We start from the raw sequence: 20,088 nt of genomic DNA on the forward strand, positions 1-20,088 counted from the left end.
TTTATAATGTGGAAGCTACAAAACAAGTTATCCAGAAGGCATTACAGAATAGTTTTTGCCTACTGTCATCACTCTGAGTATCAGTAATTATGACTCACTGAAAAAGTCGTTCTGTTAAGTGTTCTTGTAGCAAAAACTCTTTAAGTCAAATGGGTTTTCTTACCTAAATTGTAAACTGTGAGCTCCTTAAGAATAGGGATCTAATCTTACAAACTTTTCTATTCCACTAGCTGCTACATAATAGGTCCTTAATGTTTGTGGTGTGAATGAAATAACTGAATTTGAATAGAAGTTTACATTCAAACGTCGTAATAAGACAAATAATGAAAAACTCCAAAGTCACTGATTATAAAGAATATGCAATCCATTTGGGATTTATTGCATTTAAAGAAAACAGATTAAAACAGGTATGATAAATAGAGTAAGAAAATAACTTTAAATTTCAAACAAAATATAGTGAATCAGGGACAGAATTCAGTCAAAAAGAATAAGCAATGTAAAGGCAATAAAGTAATAAAATCAGTTAGTGCTTAATTAGATATGGCAGGGGGAAGGGGATGGCAGGGGAGACTGAGTCTATCTCATAACTGTTTCCCAGCGATATTTGAGGACTGAAGTTACTTCAGCAAGTATGTTTTGTAACAAGTAGAAATACAATAAAGATGTAAATCTGATTTATTTAAAGGTTAAAGTTATTTGCTTAGTGGTACATAAAAGGCTTCAGAAAATTCAAGTTTAACAAAAAATGGAAGTGTAATCAAAGAAAGTGCACTTAAAGCTGTTTGCCAGCAATTAAAAAGTAGCTTCTATACAGCTTCTATTAGATGACTTTTCAATCACAAAAAGAGCACAGTCATAAAAACAATTCTTTCAAAAGTAGCACTATAAATTTTAAAATAAAACAAAAATAACCCCAATCATGATCCTTTGCATTATCATCTACCTTATTCTCTTAGTAGCTTTTGTAAACCCTCACTAGGAGTGAATGTTCTCTTAGATATGATTGTGGTTGCAATTCCATTTTTAAAAAATTCACATTAACTCCACAGTAGAGAGATGTGACATGCATGTGTGTACATATTTTTATCTTAATATATAAAACACCACTGAGTATAAAAGTTCTCAAACTATTCATCATTTATGGTATTCTCACAGTAGATAATGTCATCTCATTCTCACAGTAGACTGTCAACTCAATAATTGGACCTAAAATAACAAGTTTGCTAAAAAGAAAAAAAAATGAGAGAAAAAAGTTTACTGCACATTCTAAATATATTAAAAACAAATGTACCCAAGCTCCTCAAAACTAGTGATATTAATACACTTGTACCTTCTAACAGTGCTTACGTGAAGTACCAAAACCTAAAATAAACCAAGCAGAGTAGCTCACTTGTAACAAAACCGCTCTGCCTGGTGAACTTCAGCAGAGAAGAGTGGGCTCCACCTTAGATTTTCTACCAGCAAGAGAACAACAGTCTATCACTCTTAAACAATACACAGGGTAGGAATGAAACTTGTGTCTATTTGCAAATCCAGATAATGTCATAACTATGCGCAACACATACACAGGGATTGGGGTAAGGGAAAATAATTACACTCCTGAATAAATGTTCTAGTCAGTTAAATTTTCATCCAGCCTACAACCTTTCCTCCTCCACCTAATATACTTACCATGCAATTTTTGTGTCTTAGCAGATACATTCTTCAATGCCATAAAAAGCTGATCTTTTTAATACTAACATTTTACTGACGTGATAATATTAAAATAAGCAAATGGTCCACTTTTTAAAGGATTATTCAAAATCAACAAGCATTATTAAAGCTGTTAGGAAACAACTTTGGCCTCAGATTTTTGCTAGCTTCATAATAATTTACTTCTCTTAGTGATGTTCAAGTATAACAGGTTTAGTTATAACTACATCCTAAAGAAGCACAGGGAACACCCAAATATTAGGGGAAGAAACCCATATGTGTGTGTGTGTGTATTTGCTTAGTGGTAAATATAAATAAATATATAACCTTTCTTACTTCCTTAAACCAGAATTGAACCATCCCATCATAGAGCCAAACTTTTACTGAGTGCTGTGTGCCAGGTACTGTGTTAAGCACTTTCACATACCTTGGGAGCTTTATTCTCATAATTCTCACAAGGGAATAACCTGAGCATCAGCTGTGTGGAGTGACCTACACCTTGACCATGATTCTGGGGGATGATGAATGAAAATGCAAAATATAAATCTATACTCCTTAGGAAAATGCCTCTACTACAACACAAAGGAATCTCTCCATTTATATCCTGTTGAACCCCCAATTGAATCCTGTATCTTTTCTCTGAGCTACAATCTTGAAAGAAGAAAGTCACTGTGCTGTGTTATAACATTAAGAATGTAAATATTTTAAGTTGTCAGAGTTGTTTCCTCAGAATTTATAAGCCAAAAGGTCTACATCTGTGTCGGAATCATTTAAAATTATTCAGTGTATTGAAAAGCAATTAAAACTCTAGGTATTTCATGTTTACATCTGAAGGAGACCACATTAGTTCATCCTCTACCCCTTTTCTAAATGATGAAACTCGTGAGGTCTAGCAGAGACCAAGGACTAATACAATCAAGAAGCATATTGTGTACACCTCAGCAGATTTTCATTTAAAAAAATTGTTTGATACAAACCTACTGTAGTTCATGAATTTACTATGTGTAATCATCAACTCTTCACTTTTAAAAGAAAGTATCACTTGAATCTATTTTGTAAAGTTTTTAAACATCTACTTGAGCATTTGCATTAGCAATATTAATCAACCTGAGAATCAGAAGAAAAAAAAAAGGTGCGAACACATTTGCCTTTGGCACGAGGACAAGTAATTGGTGCAGTCCAGCTCTAAAAGTACAACTCTAAATAATAATGTAATGCTTGGTCTGCCTCTGCTACATTGTGATTCACATATTGCTTCCCTATCCACAAATTTGTATTTGATTTAGCATATAAAAGAAGGGAAAAAGCAATAAAAAGACAAATAAGTGGTTTAGTTACATATACTTTGCTTCTTTCCAAGTTCAGAACTGTGAAAAGAGGCAAATAGCTTATCCCATTGGGGCACTATAATTAAGAGATTCCTAATAAAATTACTCATAAAATATACTTTAATTGGGTTCGACGAGAGTTAATTTAAAATATAAAAATCAAAGAGAGTGCCAGTTGATGAGTGTCCACTCCTTTCTGTAAATAGCATTAACTGTTCTAGAAGCTTCCAAATGTTAATCTGATAGCACAGCACAATTATAACTTAAAATAGTTACAGACACAGGAAGCACAGATACTATATTCACATTAATTCACATATGTAATCTCTTATCATTAAATGATTTCTATAAAATCTCAAGTTTCTAATTAGGATTTGTGGTGTAAAAAAAAGGCAAATTGGTAGCTGGGTTCTCTTCAGTAAAGACACAATCAACTAGCAGAGTTAAGATGCTAGTCCACCTTATATGCATTTTAGGATCTGGTGTATTAGTGCAGAGGTACTTGCAGCAGGATGCATGAATCCTGCCTTTATATAAGGCTTTGTGGGTGTCACCGTTCTGTGCACTTTATTAAATCTACTCCACCCCCCAAACCTAATAAAAATAATTGTTGCTTATGATTTGGGGAATATTTGGTGAAGTTGCTAATAAAGTACATTATTAAATGCAACATGATTTCACATTGTAAATGTCTTGAAAATTCAGTTTCCGCTACATATTTTCTTATAAAATTTTTATATAACCCTTGTCCTCACTCCAATTTTTCCAATAATCTGCTTTATTACGGCCATGACAATAAAAGTTTGGGGCAAGAAGCCATTCATAAAGTGTTTCTAACGTAGTGAACATTTTCTATTCTATATCATTTTTTCTTATAATTTCTTTGCAAATGTCAGGTGTTTCTCATCATATTTTTGTTCTAGGCTTCTATGCGATAGTCCATTTTTTAAGTTCTGTTTTAATTGACAAAAATTATATTTATCATGTATAACATTGCTTTGAAATATGTAAATTGTGGAATAGTTAAATTGCGCTAATTAACTACACATTATTTCATATGCTTATCATTAGATATTCCATATTAATGGCACTTGTTTTTAAAAATGAAACAGAGTTTTAGGCACAATAGTCAGTTACTTCTGGCTCTGCTTTGTGGAGAAAGGTGTATGGACTGAAATCTCTGCACTCTCCAGATAATTACTTTCTAATGCTTTAAGATAACTAGACTGTTTTTAACTGTCTGGAAATTAGAAGAGACCTTAAAAAAATTCACAAGTGTAACTAGTGTATGTACAAATAACCCTAATTTTAGGGATATGCACACAAAAATGACATTCGGATATCAAAAATAAGTTTTACTGTCCCTTCTCAGTGGCTACACACCTGGAAAGGTGCCATGTGCTTTCACTGGAAGTACCACACTTGCATTTCTGTATTGTGATGTCAGTAGCAGAAACCCTTCGTTAGAGCTTGCAGTTTAGCTCCCTTTCTCCTGAAGAGGCATCAAGTTCCTACCCTGCAGAGATACTTCATTTTTCTATTTGGTTTATTTAGAAATCACCTATTCTGATTGATCTTTTAAGAATGAATGATATAAAGAGCTACCAAATTTTCTTTCAAATTCATGAAACTATTCATACTTTCTTGAAACAGGAGTTAATGCCAAGAATCCATCAGAAGTATCTACTGTTTAGAAGGAAATGGAGCAGCACCAAATGGGTCCAATTCGACTGGTTGGGACTGTTGGGACTGATGTGGAGTGATGCTTTGCACCACAAGTTCTGTAAAGGGCACGGCACCAAAATCATCCATTTTCAATACATCTGCACTATGGAATGACCCATGTAGTGAATTTTGTCTTGGCCGCCCTGGCAGGACAGTATTGTGATCAGCACGGATGTCGCTCAGGCCCTGATGTGGAGGGTGCCATGACAGATCTGCAGAATGGAACGGCTTGGCACCAAAGGGGTCCAACAGGCTCTCCTCAGGTTGTAAGACATTGCCCCTATCTTTCCCATCAGTCAGTGCAACACTGATGTTCTCCTTGGAGTCTGAGATGGTTAAAAATTCATTGCTACTTTGAGAGTCTCGGCGGCCCACTTTTTTGTGCCTGCGAGCCCTCTCTGGAGTGCGGTAGGTAGGCTTCAAAGTCTTCTTTGTGCTAGTTGGCGTGCCATGATGCCGCTTCCCATTGCTTTTGGACATATCCTGCTTTGTGCGCCTTTGGCGAGAGGACAGTTTCTGTAAGCTGCGCTGTTTGACTTTTTGCTGCTGGCTCCCCGTTATTTCATCAAAGGGCACAAGCCCAAAAAGGTCCTCGTTGCTTTCACTTTTACTTGTTGATGTGAGGAAGGGTTGAAATGGAGTGGAGCCAAATACATCTACACTTTTGGGATAACCAGGGATAGTATGTGCCTCAGGCCCCCCGGCATGGCATTCTTGGACAATCACCTTCTTGCTAAAAGGCGCCTTTGTGAATACATCAAATTCCTCCTGCTCGAGTCCTGCAGCAGGAAACCTGTGTTGAGGGAGGTTCTTTCCATTCTTTTCTTGCTGGGGCTGTTGAGCACGCACTGCAAAGAAGGGGACAGCGCCAAATACATCGAACTCCTGTTTGGGAGTCTCCACCTCAACATCAGAGGATAATTGGGCTGAGGTGAGGAGTATTGTATTAAGATCTTGGGTTGGTCCACTGCCAGATTTGTCTCTGTAGACAGAGCTCATGTCACTGTACTTTGCTTTAGCCTGCTCATAATCAGAATCAGAGCTATGTTTCTCCTCTTCTTCCTCATCTTCAGAATCCATGAGGAGAGGCCTGTGACCCAGATTTTCTGGTTCAGTATCATCATCATTAAAATCTCCTTGTTCCCCCTGAAGAACTTCTTCATCATCTTGCTCTTCCTCTTCACTGCTCTTAGGAGAAGGGGGATCTGATTCAAAATCACTTTCAGATTCATCATTCCCCTTTTGCACTTGACCCTGTACTGAGGTTTTCTTTCCAGTCCGCTGATCTTTAGATGCTGGACTTGTTTTGCCGTTCTTGAGAGCGTTTGCAGTGCCATTTTCTTGATTTATAGATGAACGTTCAGCTTTCTTTTCAGGAGAACCTGCAAGTTCAAAGAAAAATTATTACAGCATTCCAATGCATTTCAAAATCCTCTTGCACTAAATGTTAATATGTATTACACACAGCATTACAAATCCCTCCTACGAGTTCCCTTAGAGGAAAGAATAATGTTGTCAATTCTTTGTCAGTAGACCTAGAGAATGCATTTGACCTCAAGTAGATGGTTAAGTCTTAACGTAAACAGACTTACTCATATCTGGACCCTACACCCTGCCTCCTCATCATACTCTGACAGCCAAATTTTATTTATAGCACTCAGAATGTAGTAGACTAGCAAATTTTCTTCACCCCACCACCAAAATAACATAATTCTGCTAATTCTGAAAGCTCAGATCTCACATTCACTAAACACCTTCTGCTTATATTTCAACTGTTGTAAAGTTTTCTCATGGAGATCCACAAGCATGAACAGCCTGCCTGCTCAGTTACATATTTGTTTCACTATTTTTTTTAAATCAGCATTGTATTTTTTATAAACCAGTATCTTTTGAATTGAGTTAGCATGAATGGCCTGATCAAAGCTAAGGACCAGATACTAAATGGAGACTGTACCAAGAACATCTGTCTTCTCTAGATGATATATCTTCCTTTAATTATAATATCTATACATTACATTAAAAGCGAGATGCTTTTAAAAACAAATATACACCATCTGGAGATGTTTTTAGCTCAGAATCCATTCAGTCACTTCATTTTCTGAGTTCATTCAACAAAAGAAATATAGGGCACTTTACTATACACATAGTACATTGGTGAGTAGAAGAAACATGGTTTCTGCTTTCAGGGGTTTACAATCAGAGGTTGCAAGTAAACATAAATTGTGACCAGTGCTCTGAAATAAAGGAGAGCAGGGAAATGGGTGCATAAACCTACTTTGGACAGTCGGTGAAGACCACCCTAAGGAGATGACAGGACTGAACAATGAGAAGCAGCCAGCCATGCAAAGGATAAGCTGGAAGCTGCTTCCAGTAAGAGCAATGGCATATATGAAGACATATTTAACGGGCTGAAAATAGGCTATTGTGGCTGGAACATAGTGAGCAAGGGAGGATCAGGTACAAGATGAGGTAAGGAAGACTGGAAAAGGCCAGACTGTGAAGGTCTTTTAAGGCCACAATAAGCAGCATAGATTTTATTCAAAATTCAGTGTATAATGGAAAGCTACTATTAAAATGGGTGTCATGATTAGGTTTCCATTTAAAAAAAAATGACTGCTCTATAGAAAAAGACTAAGGGGGCCAGGTGCGGTGGCTCACCCCTGTAATCCCAGCACTTTGGGAGGCCAAGGCGGGTGGATCACAAGGTCAGGAGTTTGAGACCAGCCTAGCCAACATGGTGAAACCCCATCTATACTAAAAATAGAAAAAATAGCCAGCCATGGTGGCGGGTGCCAGCTGAGTCAGGAGAATCGCTTGAAACTGGAAGGCAGAGGTTGCAGTGAGCCAAGATCGCACCACTGCACTCTAGTCTGGGCGAAAGAACGAAACTCTGTCTCAAAAAAAAAAAAAAAAAAAAAAAAACAGACTAAGGGGAGATAAGAAAGGGACTTTAGGCAAAAGGAAATTATAGTAATGCAAATTAGAGATTTTGGTGGCCTAGATGACATGACAGTGGTGGCAGAGTGGATCAAAGTAGAAAAAATAGAGATGGAAAACTCTTGGTGGATGGCAGTACCATTAACAGAAAGGAAAGAATGAGTGGCATGATAGAAACCCATTTACCCTGATGTGATTATTATGCACTGTATACCTGTATCAACATATCTCATGTATCCTATAAATGTATATACCTACTATGTACCCACACACACAATTTTAATGAGCATAAATTTTTAAAAAATGAATAGCTGGAAAGTGAAGAGGAGTACTAAAAATTTTGTTTGGAGACATTAAGCTTGACATATGTGTGAGACAACATTTAAGTGTACAGCAGTTAGGTATCTGTGACTTGAAAACAATGGTTAGTTTTTGGCTGAAGAAAATAGATTTGGGAGTTATCACCATGCAGTCGGTATGCAGGGAGAGCTACAAGACTAAAGGACATCACCTCGGAAGAAAACATAGAAGAAAACAAGATCCAAAACTGAGCCCTCAGTATAAAACATTCAGAAGTCAGCAGAGGAAGATGAACATGCAAAACAAACTACAAAGTAACAGCCAGAGAGGAGGAAGAAAACAGCTGAGTGCAATGTCACAGAAATGGAGAGAGAAGAATGTTTGCAGGGAGGTAACAGACAACTGAGCTGGATGGTGCAAAGAGGTCCGGTAAACTAAGGACATAAAATGGCCACTGGATCTGGTCATCTTGTATAGTTTGTTGGCAATGTTGACATGAGTTGTGGTGCTAAAGAATGTGTGGGAGACAAATATGTGGAGAATACCACCAGGTTATACTTTAATGCAAATATAATCTTCTGCCAGTTCCTTAAAACCAGCCAAGAGCTACATGCTGTATTTGTTATCCTTCCAGATTAAAAGCAAATCAAATGCAGATTCTCAAGTTTGACTTCTTCCCTATACCGCATATTTATGATATTAAAAACAAAGTTAATTTTAGATTAGTGAATTTATTCTCATGAATTTTTATTCAAAAGCAAAATATAGGAAGAGGGGAAAAATAAAAATAAAACAAAATATGTACGGTTCCAGATGATTTCCCATCATCCCTGACTGTGGAACATTCAACGTATTATTCCTCGAGCTGCATACCCACCCACAGCCACAACATTCACACCTCACGCCTGCTCACGGACACCTCCAAGTAACATGCCAATGTTGCCCAAAGTGTATCTGCAGAGGCTATTTCCCTAACAAGAACCAAGCCCAACAGTTCTGTGGTCTCAAGCAAACAAGTCTATGAAATGGGGCACTCTGCATTCTGCCTCCACTCCTACTCACCTGGAGTATGCTCATTAAAGGGGCTAATGAGTCCTACACAAAAGAATCTAATTTTATGAACCCTAGGATTTCCCAAATTGTCTTCACTACCCTTTTATTTACATGTAATGCCTGTTAACCTTTAAAACCAACTGTGCAAAAGTGCTTTGGGAAAAGCTGCTATACAACTTATCTTGAAATTTTCCATTTCTAGGGCACTTTAGTTGTGTTCCTGAAGGTCTTCTAGAACATTTAACATAGGACAGATATTTCATCTTGGAGAATGTCATTTGGAAGTGAATTTAAATTCACCTTTTTAAAATTACTACATTGTAATCCCTAGTCTTCTTAAAATTTACTGTTTTCATTATCCAACTGGTTACCATTACTTTTCAGAAGACATCTGTCACTTTATACTTCCCATTCTGTTGGCCCTTTGTCAGTTTATCAAAGTTGTATTAATAGAAATACACATTTATAATTGTCAGTGTGGGTATAAATCTGTGGGTTTTTAACTTACTATTTTTAATGCATCTTTTCAGGTATCAACATAGTCCAGTATTTATTCTGACAGAAATATGATAAAATATTGCATATATAACTGTTCACTATTTAGCAATAGAACATTTAGGTTGTTTCTAGTTTTTCAGCATTTTAGATACAACCATGATTCATGCACTTTTTCCTTCAGGGAGTAAAAGGGAAACCCTCCTTTTTTAGTATCAATTTCACTTTATTTATATACTATTATTCCCTCCTTATGGGTAATTAACACAGCTAATAAAGCTAACCCAATAATAATCCTGACAAGGTCACCACTATTCCACTCTTTCTTTATACACAAAATGGGATAACACATTTTATTTCACAGAGCTGTTGTGAAGAAAGGACTTAAAACGCTGCCTGACACATAATAAGCACTCTACCATCTTCATGTCCAGGGAATGGCCAAATTCAATTATTCTATCCATCACACTCAACACGCTTCTAGTAACTTTTCTGGGCCCAATGGCTGCAGGTGAATATAAATGAGGGAGAAGTGTGGGGAGAAGCAAGTCTATGGCTAATTCAAGAGGAGCTGAGATCCACTTCAGAATTGACCAGAAGTAAGTAGACAAACCAATGTATATCCACACAGCATAAGGGTGCATTTTAGATCCTGGAAATTATATTTTTGATTTTTAGACAGCTATATTTGGGAACACAGTGTAAGAAATGGAAACACACTTTCAAAAGAGCAAGAAAAGACACAATCATCTATACCACCTTTGTGGTTTCAGATTACATCTGCGAATAGTACAGGCAATTGGGGAAATTTTCTGTTGATGTAGATAGACTGGTTTTAATTATTTTGCCCCCCCTACATAAAACTAAAATAACAATCAAAAATATTTATCCAAATTCCTGTTTTCTCCCATATTCTTGCAACCCACACTGACATTGTTTAAATATTTCACTCTACACTTTTACTGCTGTCATAAACTTATAAAAAGAGCAATAATGAGGCTCTCTGAAAGCATACTAAGAGAAACTATTAATCCTTTTATCTCTCCAGCACCTCCTACTGAGGAAGAGTTAGGATCCAGGCTGCAAGTTACCATGATCCAAGGTAAGTTTCTCTTTTCTGCAGCAGCAGTGATCTACTTAATCATCTATTCATTATGAAACTATAGAAGAGCTGGGAAAGAAAGGTGAATTACACAAAAATAAAAAGTATTTCAGTATATTCTAAGGCTTTCAGTCCTATTCCATAGACATAAAAGACTAAGCATTTTAAGTTATAAAGTTGGTTATAACCATACGATGCACAGCACTTTAGAATGTGACCTCTAGCTAAGAATGCCATAAACATTTATACTCTATTTATTTGCCTAAACATATTCCTGTAATTAAAAAAAAAAATTCAGATATTCCCACTATTTGTGTCTGGGGCCAGGTTCCCACTAGTTGTTAAATAATACACATTTGATTTACTATGAAAGTTAATCAGGATTATTTCACTGCTAAAGTTAATTTCCCAAAAGTATAAGCCTAAATATGTTGCTTTATAATTCAATATATCCTAAATCCTAATAATCCCCATATTTACTGAGATCTGTTTTATTAACATAAAAATAGCTGTTCTTCAAGTAGGTGGGAGACGGGGGTATAATATTTAGAATAAGTACTAAGAACATGTATTTACAGCCTTAAAAACTGTGTAGATGGTGCACAGAATCATAACTCATTTACATTATTTTAGTATACTGTAAAATTTCATATATTCACCCATTGTTTTTATTTTTGGCTCTAAGAAAGGTATTTCTTTTTTTTTTTTAACTAAATACAGTAGAATGATATTTTGATGGTTTCTAGTCAAGATATTCTTTATTTATCTTTTTGTGCTTTGGAACTACGAACTAAAAATTTTAGCTTTTTTATTATCTTAGGAAGTTGCATGTTAATTGGTGACACAAAGCAAGTTCACTAATTATGCAGTGATTTAGTAAATAAATGCCATGCAAAAATCTATATGATCAACCAATATCTGTAAACAAAACTTAACAGAGGGTTAATCAATTAATTGAGAGCTGTTACTTCAAATGCTGTTCCCCAACTAAGAATGAACCAACAGACCATTAGTCAAAACCTAATACTAAGTAGATTTTTAGGGGAAAAAACTCAAAATAGGAATACATTAATATATTCCACATATTTATACAAAAATACAGAATTAAATTTTCTTTAGGCAGCTTTGGTACAGAGTTACTAAGAACCAAATTTTCAAAGATTCATTATTGTAGATGGAATTATAACTATCTTATTTTCAGAGCCTAGTTAAAATAATAAAATCATAGACTTTCACAATATATAATAATTATGCTGTTATTAAGCCATAATTAATAATTAAGTCATTTCAAGTAGAATTTAAATGAAAGTATACATCTACTTAACAGAAGAACTTGGAACAGAATACAGGTCTCAACATCAAATGCAGTGCTCTTTCAATTCTTTATTTCTGTTGAATTCTACTATCTGAAAATGAGAGCAAATCCTCATCTTTTCAGGTTGAGTCTGATTGCTGGAAACCATCAAAATTCATTCAGAGCCAAATTCTGAGAATAAGGTGAGTAACTAAGACAATGCAGATCTGGGCAATTTATTAAGAACAGCAATGATAGGTTATAAGTTTTAAATTATCTTGTATGGCTTCTAAATAGTCTCTCAGGGAAATTACAAGTATTGCAAAAAATGTTTGAGCAATGAAGTACCACTCAAATAAGTGTCAAGAGGACACAAATGGTACTTGAATCAGAAATGAATCAGAGGAAATAGGAACTAATATCCTGAAGCACAGTGCCAAGAGTTTTTCATATGTTACCTCTTATCTCCCTACTATTAGGCTCCCACAACATTTTAGGGCAAAAAATGCTCTGTAAGGTTTACTATGATCTTTCTTAGAGCTTTTTTCTCTTCAATCTTATTAACCACATTTTCAGAAACTTTCCTTGTTTTCCATGTTAGTTCACTGTCATGACTTCCTACCATTTCAAAAATATGCATTGTTAACACTCAAAACTCAGTCCTTGGCTTTCTCTTAGCTCTTTGCGCTTTTTCCTTTTGGTGGCCTTAGTACTCTTTCATAGTTCCAATTATATCTTGAAAGCGTAAGAAAGGATTTTGGGAGATTTAGTCTAACTTTTTTTATACATAAGAAATTTGAGACCTGCCCAAATTTAAGGCTATATATCAAAGCCATAATGACTTCTCTGCTGACACTAGCTTAAAACTCTCATCTGTAAATTCTACAATTAAATTACCAGTAGAATATTATCACCAGCAAAAATTCAACATGGTTTATCACCAACACACTACACAATACAAACACAGACTTATCTTGCATTTATTTTGTATCCTCATTAAAAACCATACCCGAAAAATAAAAGTCACAAACAGGATGAAGACTCTTTTGTTGAACCTGTATGACGAGTACCCGGTATTAAGAGGTTTTTGTTTTTTTTTTAATATTCTGTAGGGTTAAGTTCTAAAAATACTATAAGGCTTTATCAATGAACAAAAGAATACTCAACTTTACAAAATTTATGAGAGAGAAACATCCAAATAAGCCTGAGTTTTCTCATCTAGAAAACAGAGCCAATAATAGAACTTACGTGATAGGGCTGATGTTAATATAATTCATTTTATTTAGTGAATGTTCACTAAATATTGGGTAGGAGTGTGTGTTAGATTATGAATGTGTATTTTGACAATGAATTCATTCAGCAGGGTACCGTATGGGATACAAAGATGAGTAAGACAATACCTGACGACTTCAAGAAGCTTATTCACTTAAAAATTTGTGAAATAATTATGTACATTTATGCATTCAGAAACATGCTAATCTGACTCTAGTGATCTGGAAAATGAGTGACCAAGGTAATAACAATTGGATAATTTTGAAAAACAAGCTTATATTCACCAAATAAATGTAAGAACATGAATTTGCCCATTCTTGCTTATAAGTCTTCATAAAAGGCTAATTTTAGGCCTTTTATGAAGGTGTTAAAATTTGACAATGAATTCATTCAGCAAGGTATTGTATGCCATACAATACCCAGGTGTTAAAATTTCAGACTTCATAGCCTTGCACAGTCCAAATAAGGATTCTAAACTCAAAAGTTAAAATTTGTAGTCAATGCCTAAAACATTTCTTAAGCTACATTTTCATGTATTTGTTATAGCATTTTTTTAAACAAATACTTCATAAAAAGAATGAGATCCTAGTTAATGCCACACCATTTTAAACAAATATTGCAATATATTCTTAAATAAACCTTTATAAACTATACCAAAAAATTCAAAATATTTAGAAAATATCCAATGTGAAGAGAGCAGCATGTTTGCATCATACTATGCATATTACCACTCTTCTACAATCAGGTTTCCTTTTAGAGGGCAGTTGTTCTTTTAGTTATAAAACAGGTGGTACATTTTTAATCATATAAGAAGCTTCCAGTGTCAAGGAAATTTTGTTTTGATGTTCTTTTCTTCGCTGTCAGATTATAGATGATAAATGGCTTGAAACTGCTATTGTAATTACATGCCTTCTGTTGTCTCATCATTGAGGGTGTAAGGGAGGGGCTATAAGACTTTAAAGTTCACTTTGAATTGGCAGCATACTGCCTGCCATCATCTCCCAGCAATTTACCATGTTAGTCCCAAGGATTAGTGGATTAGGAGGTTTTATCAAAATCTGTACTGCTTCTCAGAAGGCAGGCCAAGTGACAGGGTTTGAGTATAAGAAGAGAATCCTAATAGTTGTGAACAGTATTTCCCAGCCAGATGAAAAATGCCATAAAACTGACATTTCCATTATGTTCTCATATTAATATAAATTTTTATTTAAAATAGATTAATGCTTTGTTTTGCTATTTACAGACTAGAGTTTAGAATGAGACAAAGCCAGATTCCTACTTATATAAACTGTGTAAGCTTAAGCAAGTCACTGAACCTTTCTGAGCCTCATTTTCTACTCTATGTATACAGTGGAATTCAATATATCATAACTATTATTGCTAACATCCTGAAGTTCTTCAAGAATCATACACTAGAATCTAAAATAAACAATACCTCATTGTAGCTTCAAAAATGGCCCAGCATTTGGACTGACAATCTGTAAATGTTATGTTCCAACAAATATTTGCTTTATGTAATGTAATGTTTCCCAATCCTAAACTCAATTTAACTTCCTATTAGATAATAAAGCCCATGGGGTGGGTCTAGGGTCTTTGGGAGCATTGAGGAAGTTCACCAAACCTAATTAAAAATTAAACGCAATATAAGAAATTTAAAACTTCAGTGACCTAATTAATATGGCCTACATGTCACTAAAACTCTTCAAATACAATTTTAGAATTTCAAGAACACTACGTTTTAGAAGTTGTAGGTGTTTATTAAAATTGGGTGGTCCACACTACATTATATAATTCACAGAGCCACCTATCCTATGTTGGTATACAAACTAACTGTAAAACAGTGTCCTGAGGAGAAGAAACGGAATGGGTTTCAGGAAAGGGAATGAATACCATGCTTTAAATATGATTTTTATGAGTATACTGTAATGAACACTGGTAGTTAATCCTTTAGTGAAAATAGGAATGGTGCTATTTTAAACAGATACTGGTAGTGGAAATCCTCACAAACAGGTTCTATATTTTAACGGTTTCATTCAGAAGAGAACACTAACATAATAGTCACTCATTTAACCCTTTCAATTATCTTATCAAGTAGCCAGTACTATCTTCAATTTAAGATAAATTTTACAAGAAGTTTGGGCTGGGCACAATGGCTCTTGCCTGTAATCCCAGCACTTTGGGAGGCTGAGGTGAGAGGATTGCTTGAGGCCAGGAGTTTGAGACAAGCCTAGGCAACATAGTAAGACCTAGTCTCTACAAAAAAAAAAAAGTAGCTGAGAATGGTGGTGCACACCTATAGTCCCAGCTACTTAGGAGGCTGAAGGAGGAGGATTGCTTGAGCCCAAGAGGTCGAGGCTGTAGTAAGCCTATGATCATGCCACTGCACTGCAGCCTGGGCAACAGAGCAAGACTCTTATCTCAAAAAAGGAAAACAAGTTTGCCAATACTCAATATCAAATGGTTAATCTGTGATAGAACTAAGATTTTAACTCAGGGTTTTATAATTCCAAAGTCAATGGTCTTTCTGATAAACTACATTACTAACATCAGTTTTGTAACCTGACATAAAAGGTAAATATAATTCATGATAATTAAAATATCAACTTATGGCCGGGCGCGGTGGCTCAAGCCTGTAATCCCAGCACTTTGGGAGGCCGAGACGGGCGGATCACGAGGTCAGGAGATCGAAACCATCCCAACATGGGCTAACATGGTGAAACCCCGTCTCCACTAAAAAATACAAAAAACTAGCCGGGCGAGGTGGCGGGCGCCTGTAGTCCCAGCTACTCAGGAGGCTGAGGCAGGAGAATGGCGTGAACCCGGGAGGCGGAGCTTGCAGTGAGCTGAGATCCGGCCACTGCACTCCAGCCTGGGCGACAGAGCGAGACTCCGTCTCAAAAAAAAAAAAAAAAAATCAACTTATGGAATAAAACATAACATTTGCATACAGCAGATTATTGGTACAATTATTTGATTCTTGAATAAATGCATCATTATAAATTTAACTTTCCCAGAAATCAATGTTTAAAATTAAGAAGAGAAAAAACTAGACTTGATTCATTTTAAGACATAGTCTGCCAAAATGTTATATTTGCTAATTTTCCTAAAAGTCTGGAAATGATATCATAAACTAAGGCAACAAATAAATCAGAAAGATCATTCTTTGTGGCCAAAGTAAGGTAGGCCAGCTGACTGTACCAGATTGTGAATACATGAATTATCCTTAATTTCCTATCACAAACCTATTTACAGCTGTTCCCAGTCTCAAGGAGAAAAATTTTTATGTCTTGTTAGACACTCATTTTTCCAACTGTGCTACTGACTTTCTCTCTCCAGGATACTGTTCTTTAATCCATCTCCTTCCTTCACTTTCAATCTTTCTATATACAGTTGAGCCTTGAACAATGAGGGGATTAGAGGTATCAACCTCCGGCCACCATCAAAAATCCATGTGTAACTTCTAACTCCTCAAAAACTTAACTGCTAATAGCCTACTGCTAACCAGAAGCCTTGCTGATCACATAAAGAGTCAACTAATACATACTTTGAATGTTATATTATACACTATATTCTTAAAGTAAGTTAGATAAAACAAAATGTTAATAAGATATATTTACTACTAATTAAGTGAAAGTAGATTATCATAAAGGTCCTCATCCTCATCGTCTTCACAGAGTAGGCTGAGGAGCAAAGAATGGGGGTTGTTCTTGCTGTCTTAGGGATAGCAGAGGCGAAAGAAAATCAGTGTATAAAGGAATCCATACAGTTCAAACCCGTGTTGTTCAAGGGTCAACTGTAAAAATAAACACTCCCATATCGCATAATTTTCTTGTCTTGCCCATGTAAAATCTAAATTCTTCCCTTAATCCTTACCTACCTACCTTTCTCTGTTCTCAGTACAGCTGGACTCTTCGAAAGAATAATCCGTTGCTCAACTTATTCAACTCCCATTCGCTTCTCAAATCCACTGCAATCAGGATTCCAACGGTATTATTCTTGCCAAGATTAAATAATTACTAAGTGCTAAATCTAGAGGACTATTCCCAGTCACCTTACCCCTGTGAACATTTCAAAAGATATGCTCAATATATATATATATATATTCTTTCTTAAGTTCTCCTGTACTTCTCCTGTCTCTATGGTCTTTCTTTCTCTATCTCTTTTCTTATCTCCTTTGTCTTGCCTCATCACTGTTAGAATTAACCTGAATTTTCTTCTCATCCCTCTTCTAGTCTCTTCTAACTGGCATGAACTACCACTTTCTTTATGGTAAACTGATGGCCAAGATTTCTGTCCTGGATGTCTTCTTTTGTGTCTAAATTCCTACTAAAAAGATTCCAATGCCCCTACAGACAACTCAAACTCAACCTATGTGAATGTGAACTCTTTTCTTGACCTACCCTATATTCTCCCTTTCCAGAAAAGAACTTCACCAATTTTGCCAAAACAAAAGTCTGCTAATCGTTTTAAGTTCCTCTCTTTCCTTCAAGGTCTCCTGCTCCCTCCCGTATGGTTACTAAATCCTATATATTCTGTCCCTCTCATCTCTCTCAGGCTGTTATTTCAAGCATGGAGTCTTTTGCAATAGATTTATTTTAAAAGAAGGAGTCTCACTATGTTGCCCAGGCTGGAGTGCAGTGGCTATTCATAGGCATGATCCCACTACTTATCAGCAGAGGAGTTTCAACCTGCTCCACTTCCAACCTGAGCCAGTTCAGACTTCCTTAGGCAACCTGGTGGCCCCCTTGCTTCCAGGAGGTCACCATATTGATGTCAAACTTAGTGCGGACACAGGATCAGCATAGGGCATTGCAGTCCAGAACTACTGGGCTCAAGCAGTCCTCCCACCTAAGCCTCCCGAGTAAGCACATGCCACCGCACCAGCTGCAATAATCTTTTAATCACTACTTCTCACACTGAAGTAGTGAAACAATAGGTTTATTTCTTATTTTTGTTATTAATTCCCAATTCACATTGTCCAAGTGATTCAATACATATCAAGTTATTTCTCACTTGCTTTCAATTTCTGTAGTCATTTTGTTGCAGACCACACTTTGAGGAGCACTGCTCTAAATGGTTTTTTTGTTTTTGTTTTTTTTTTTGAGATGGAGTCTCGCTCTGTCGCCCAATGGAAGGACTTTAAACAGGAAAGGAATATGATTAGATATACAGTCTAGAAAGATTACACTGGACAGACTTTGTAATCTTTCTAGACTGTATATCTAATCATATTCCTTTCCTGTTTAAAGTCCTTCCATTTCTGCCTATTGCCTCCATTGTCTCCACAACATGATAGCCCCTGCCAACCTCTCCAGGTTAATTCAATATATCATAACTATTATTGCTAACATCCTGAAGTTCTTCAAGAATCATACACTGGAATCTAAAATAAACAATACCTCATTGTAGCTTATAAAATGGCCCAGCATTTGGACTGGCAATCTGTAAATGTTATGTTCCAACAAATATTTGCTATATGTAATGTAATGTTTCCCAATCCTAAACTCAATTTAACATCCTATTAGATAATAAAGCCCACGGGGTGGGTCTAGGGTCTTTGGGAGCATTGAGGAAGTTCACACCAAACCTAATACTGCCATCTTCAAATACCTGCAATTCTCTGAACATACTGAATTGTCTCAGAACTTTGCTCACAACTGTTCTCTCTGCTCTGAATGCCCTCTTCATTCCTACAAGTTCACATGCATTCACTTCTCAGGGACTACCGTAAGTAACATCTTTTCCATGAAGCTTTCCTCATTTCCCAATCCCAACTCAACGAGAATAAAGCAGCTCTCTCCTTTGCGCACCAACAGAATAATTTATCTCCTCTAGCATTTGCAATAATTTATCTCCTCTAGCATTTGCATCTTAATTGCATGTAGTTTTCACGACTCTCTCAACCAATCTTGAAGTCCTTGAGAGGCAGGGGCTGTAATCTTTATAATAATCCTTTTAGATTTTCAGATAAAACTCTATCTTGTAATAGCAATAGCTCCTGAATTAACTTCTGAGACTATGCCGATATTAATCAAGGCTGGGAAATTAGAAGGTAGAAGAAATAAGAGGCACCAATGCAAATATGAATTAAAACAGAAATTATCTGTACACAGCAGGATACTTAGCGCTATAAAAAATGCTATGAAAACACAGAAGTAGCAAGAAAAAGGATCAAAAAGTTTTACATACACTATACTTAACAAGTATAAATATTAGACCTACAAGGAAAATGAAGTAAATGGTTCAAAATTCAAATACTTGTGCTCATATGAGATTGTGTTTTTCCCATATTATTCAAAGTTTTATGATATAGTTAATTTTTCATTATAAATTTTTAATTCAATTATAGCATAGACACATTTGTACATTCCTACATAATCTTCACTTCCATCATTTTAAAAACAGCATTAAATTTTAATTACTAAATAAGCCATAATTTAATATTTCACCTAATATTTTATATTTAGGGTGCTTTAAATTTTGTTTCTACAACTAATGCTGTACTGAACATTTCTGTAGCTGCACTTTTCCCCGAGATGTTATGTTATTTTCTTAAGGTAAGTTCCCAGAAATAAGGCTTAAAAAAAAAAAAATCAAAAACCATTTTATTCGTAAGTTGCTCTTAAAAAAAAACTTTTACCAATTTATGCCATCAGCAATATCTTATGCTAATTTTACTCCATATTTTAAGCATTATATATCTATCTCTCTCTATATATATAATCATACTAAAGTGTATTTACTTACCAGCTCCATTGTACATTTTCCCCCAAGCAATGTATTTCAACAGAGGAAACTATCAAAACTCTAAGATTAAGCTTCTCAAGTAAATGAGAATTTTTTTAAAACTTCCAGTGTGAGCATAAATCAGTGTATTCATTCTGTAGGCC

At 35.6% G+C, this 20,088-nt stretch overlaps 1 protein-coding gene across 1 annotated transcript in view; it reads right to left on the reverse strand.

The window, feature by feature from the left end:
* Positions 1-346: 346 nt before the first annotated feature.
* BMP2K (BMP2 inducible kinase) overlaps positions 347-20,088 on the reverse strand; it is a 143,773-nt gene continuing 124,031 nt past the window's right edge. The window contains exon 16 of the mRNA XM_025385283.1: positions 347-6,127. Coding sequence (XP_025241068.1) covers positions 4,704-6,127 — 1,424 coding nt within the window. The 3' untranslated portion in view covers positions 347-4,703. The remainder of the gene's footprint in view (positions 6,128-20,088) is intronic.

The sequence above is a fragment of the Theropithecus gelada genome, chromosome 5, assembly GCF_003255815.1.
Source record: "Theropithecus gelada isolate Dixy chromosome 5, Tgel_1.0, whole genome shotgun sequence".
NCBI classification, from domain to species: Eukaryota; Metazoa; Chordata; class Mammalia; order Primates; family Cercopithecidae; genus Theropithecus; species Theropithecus gelada.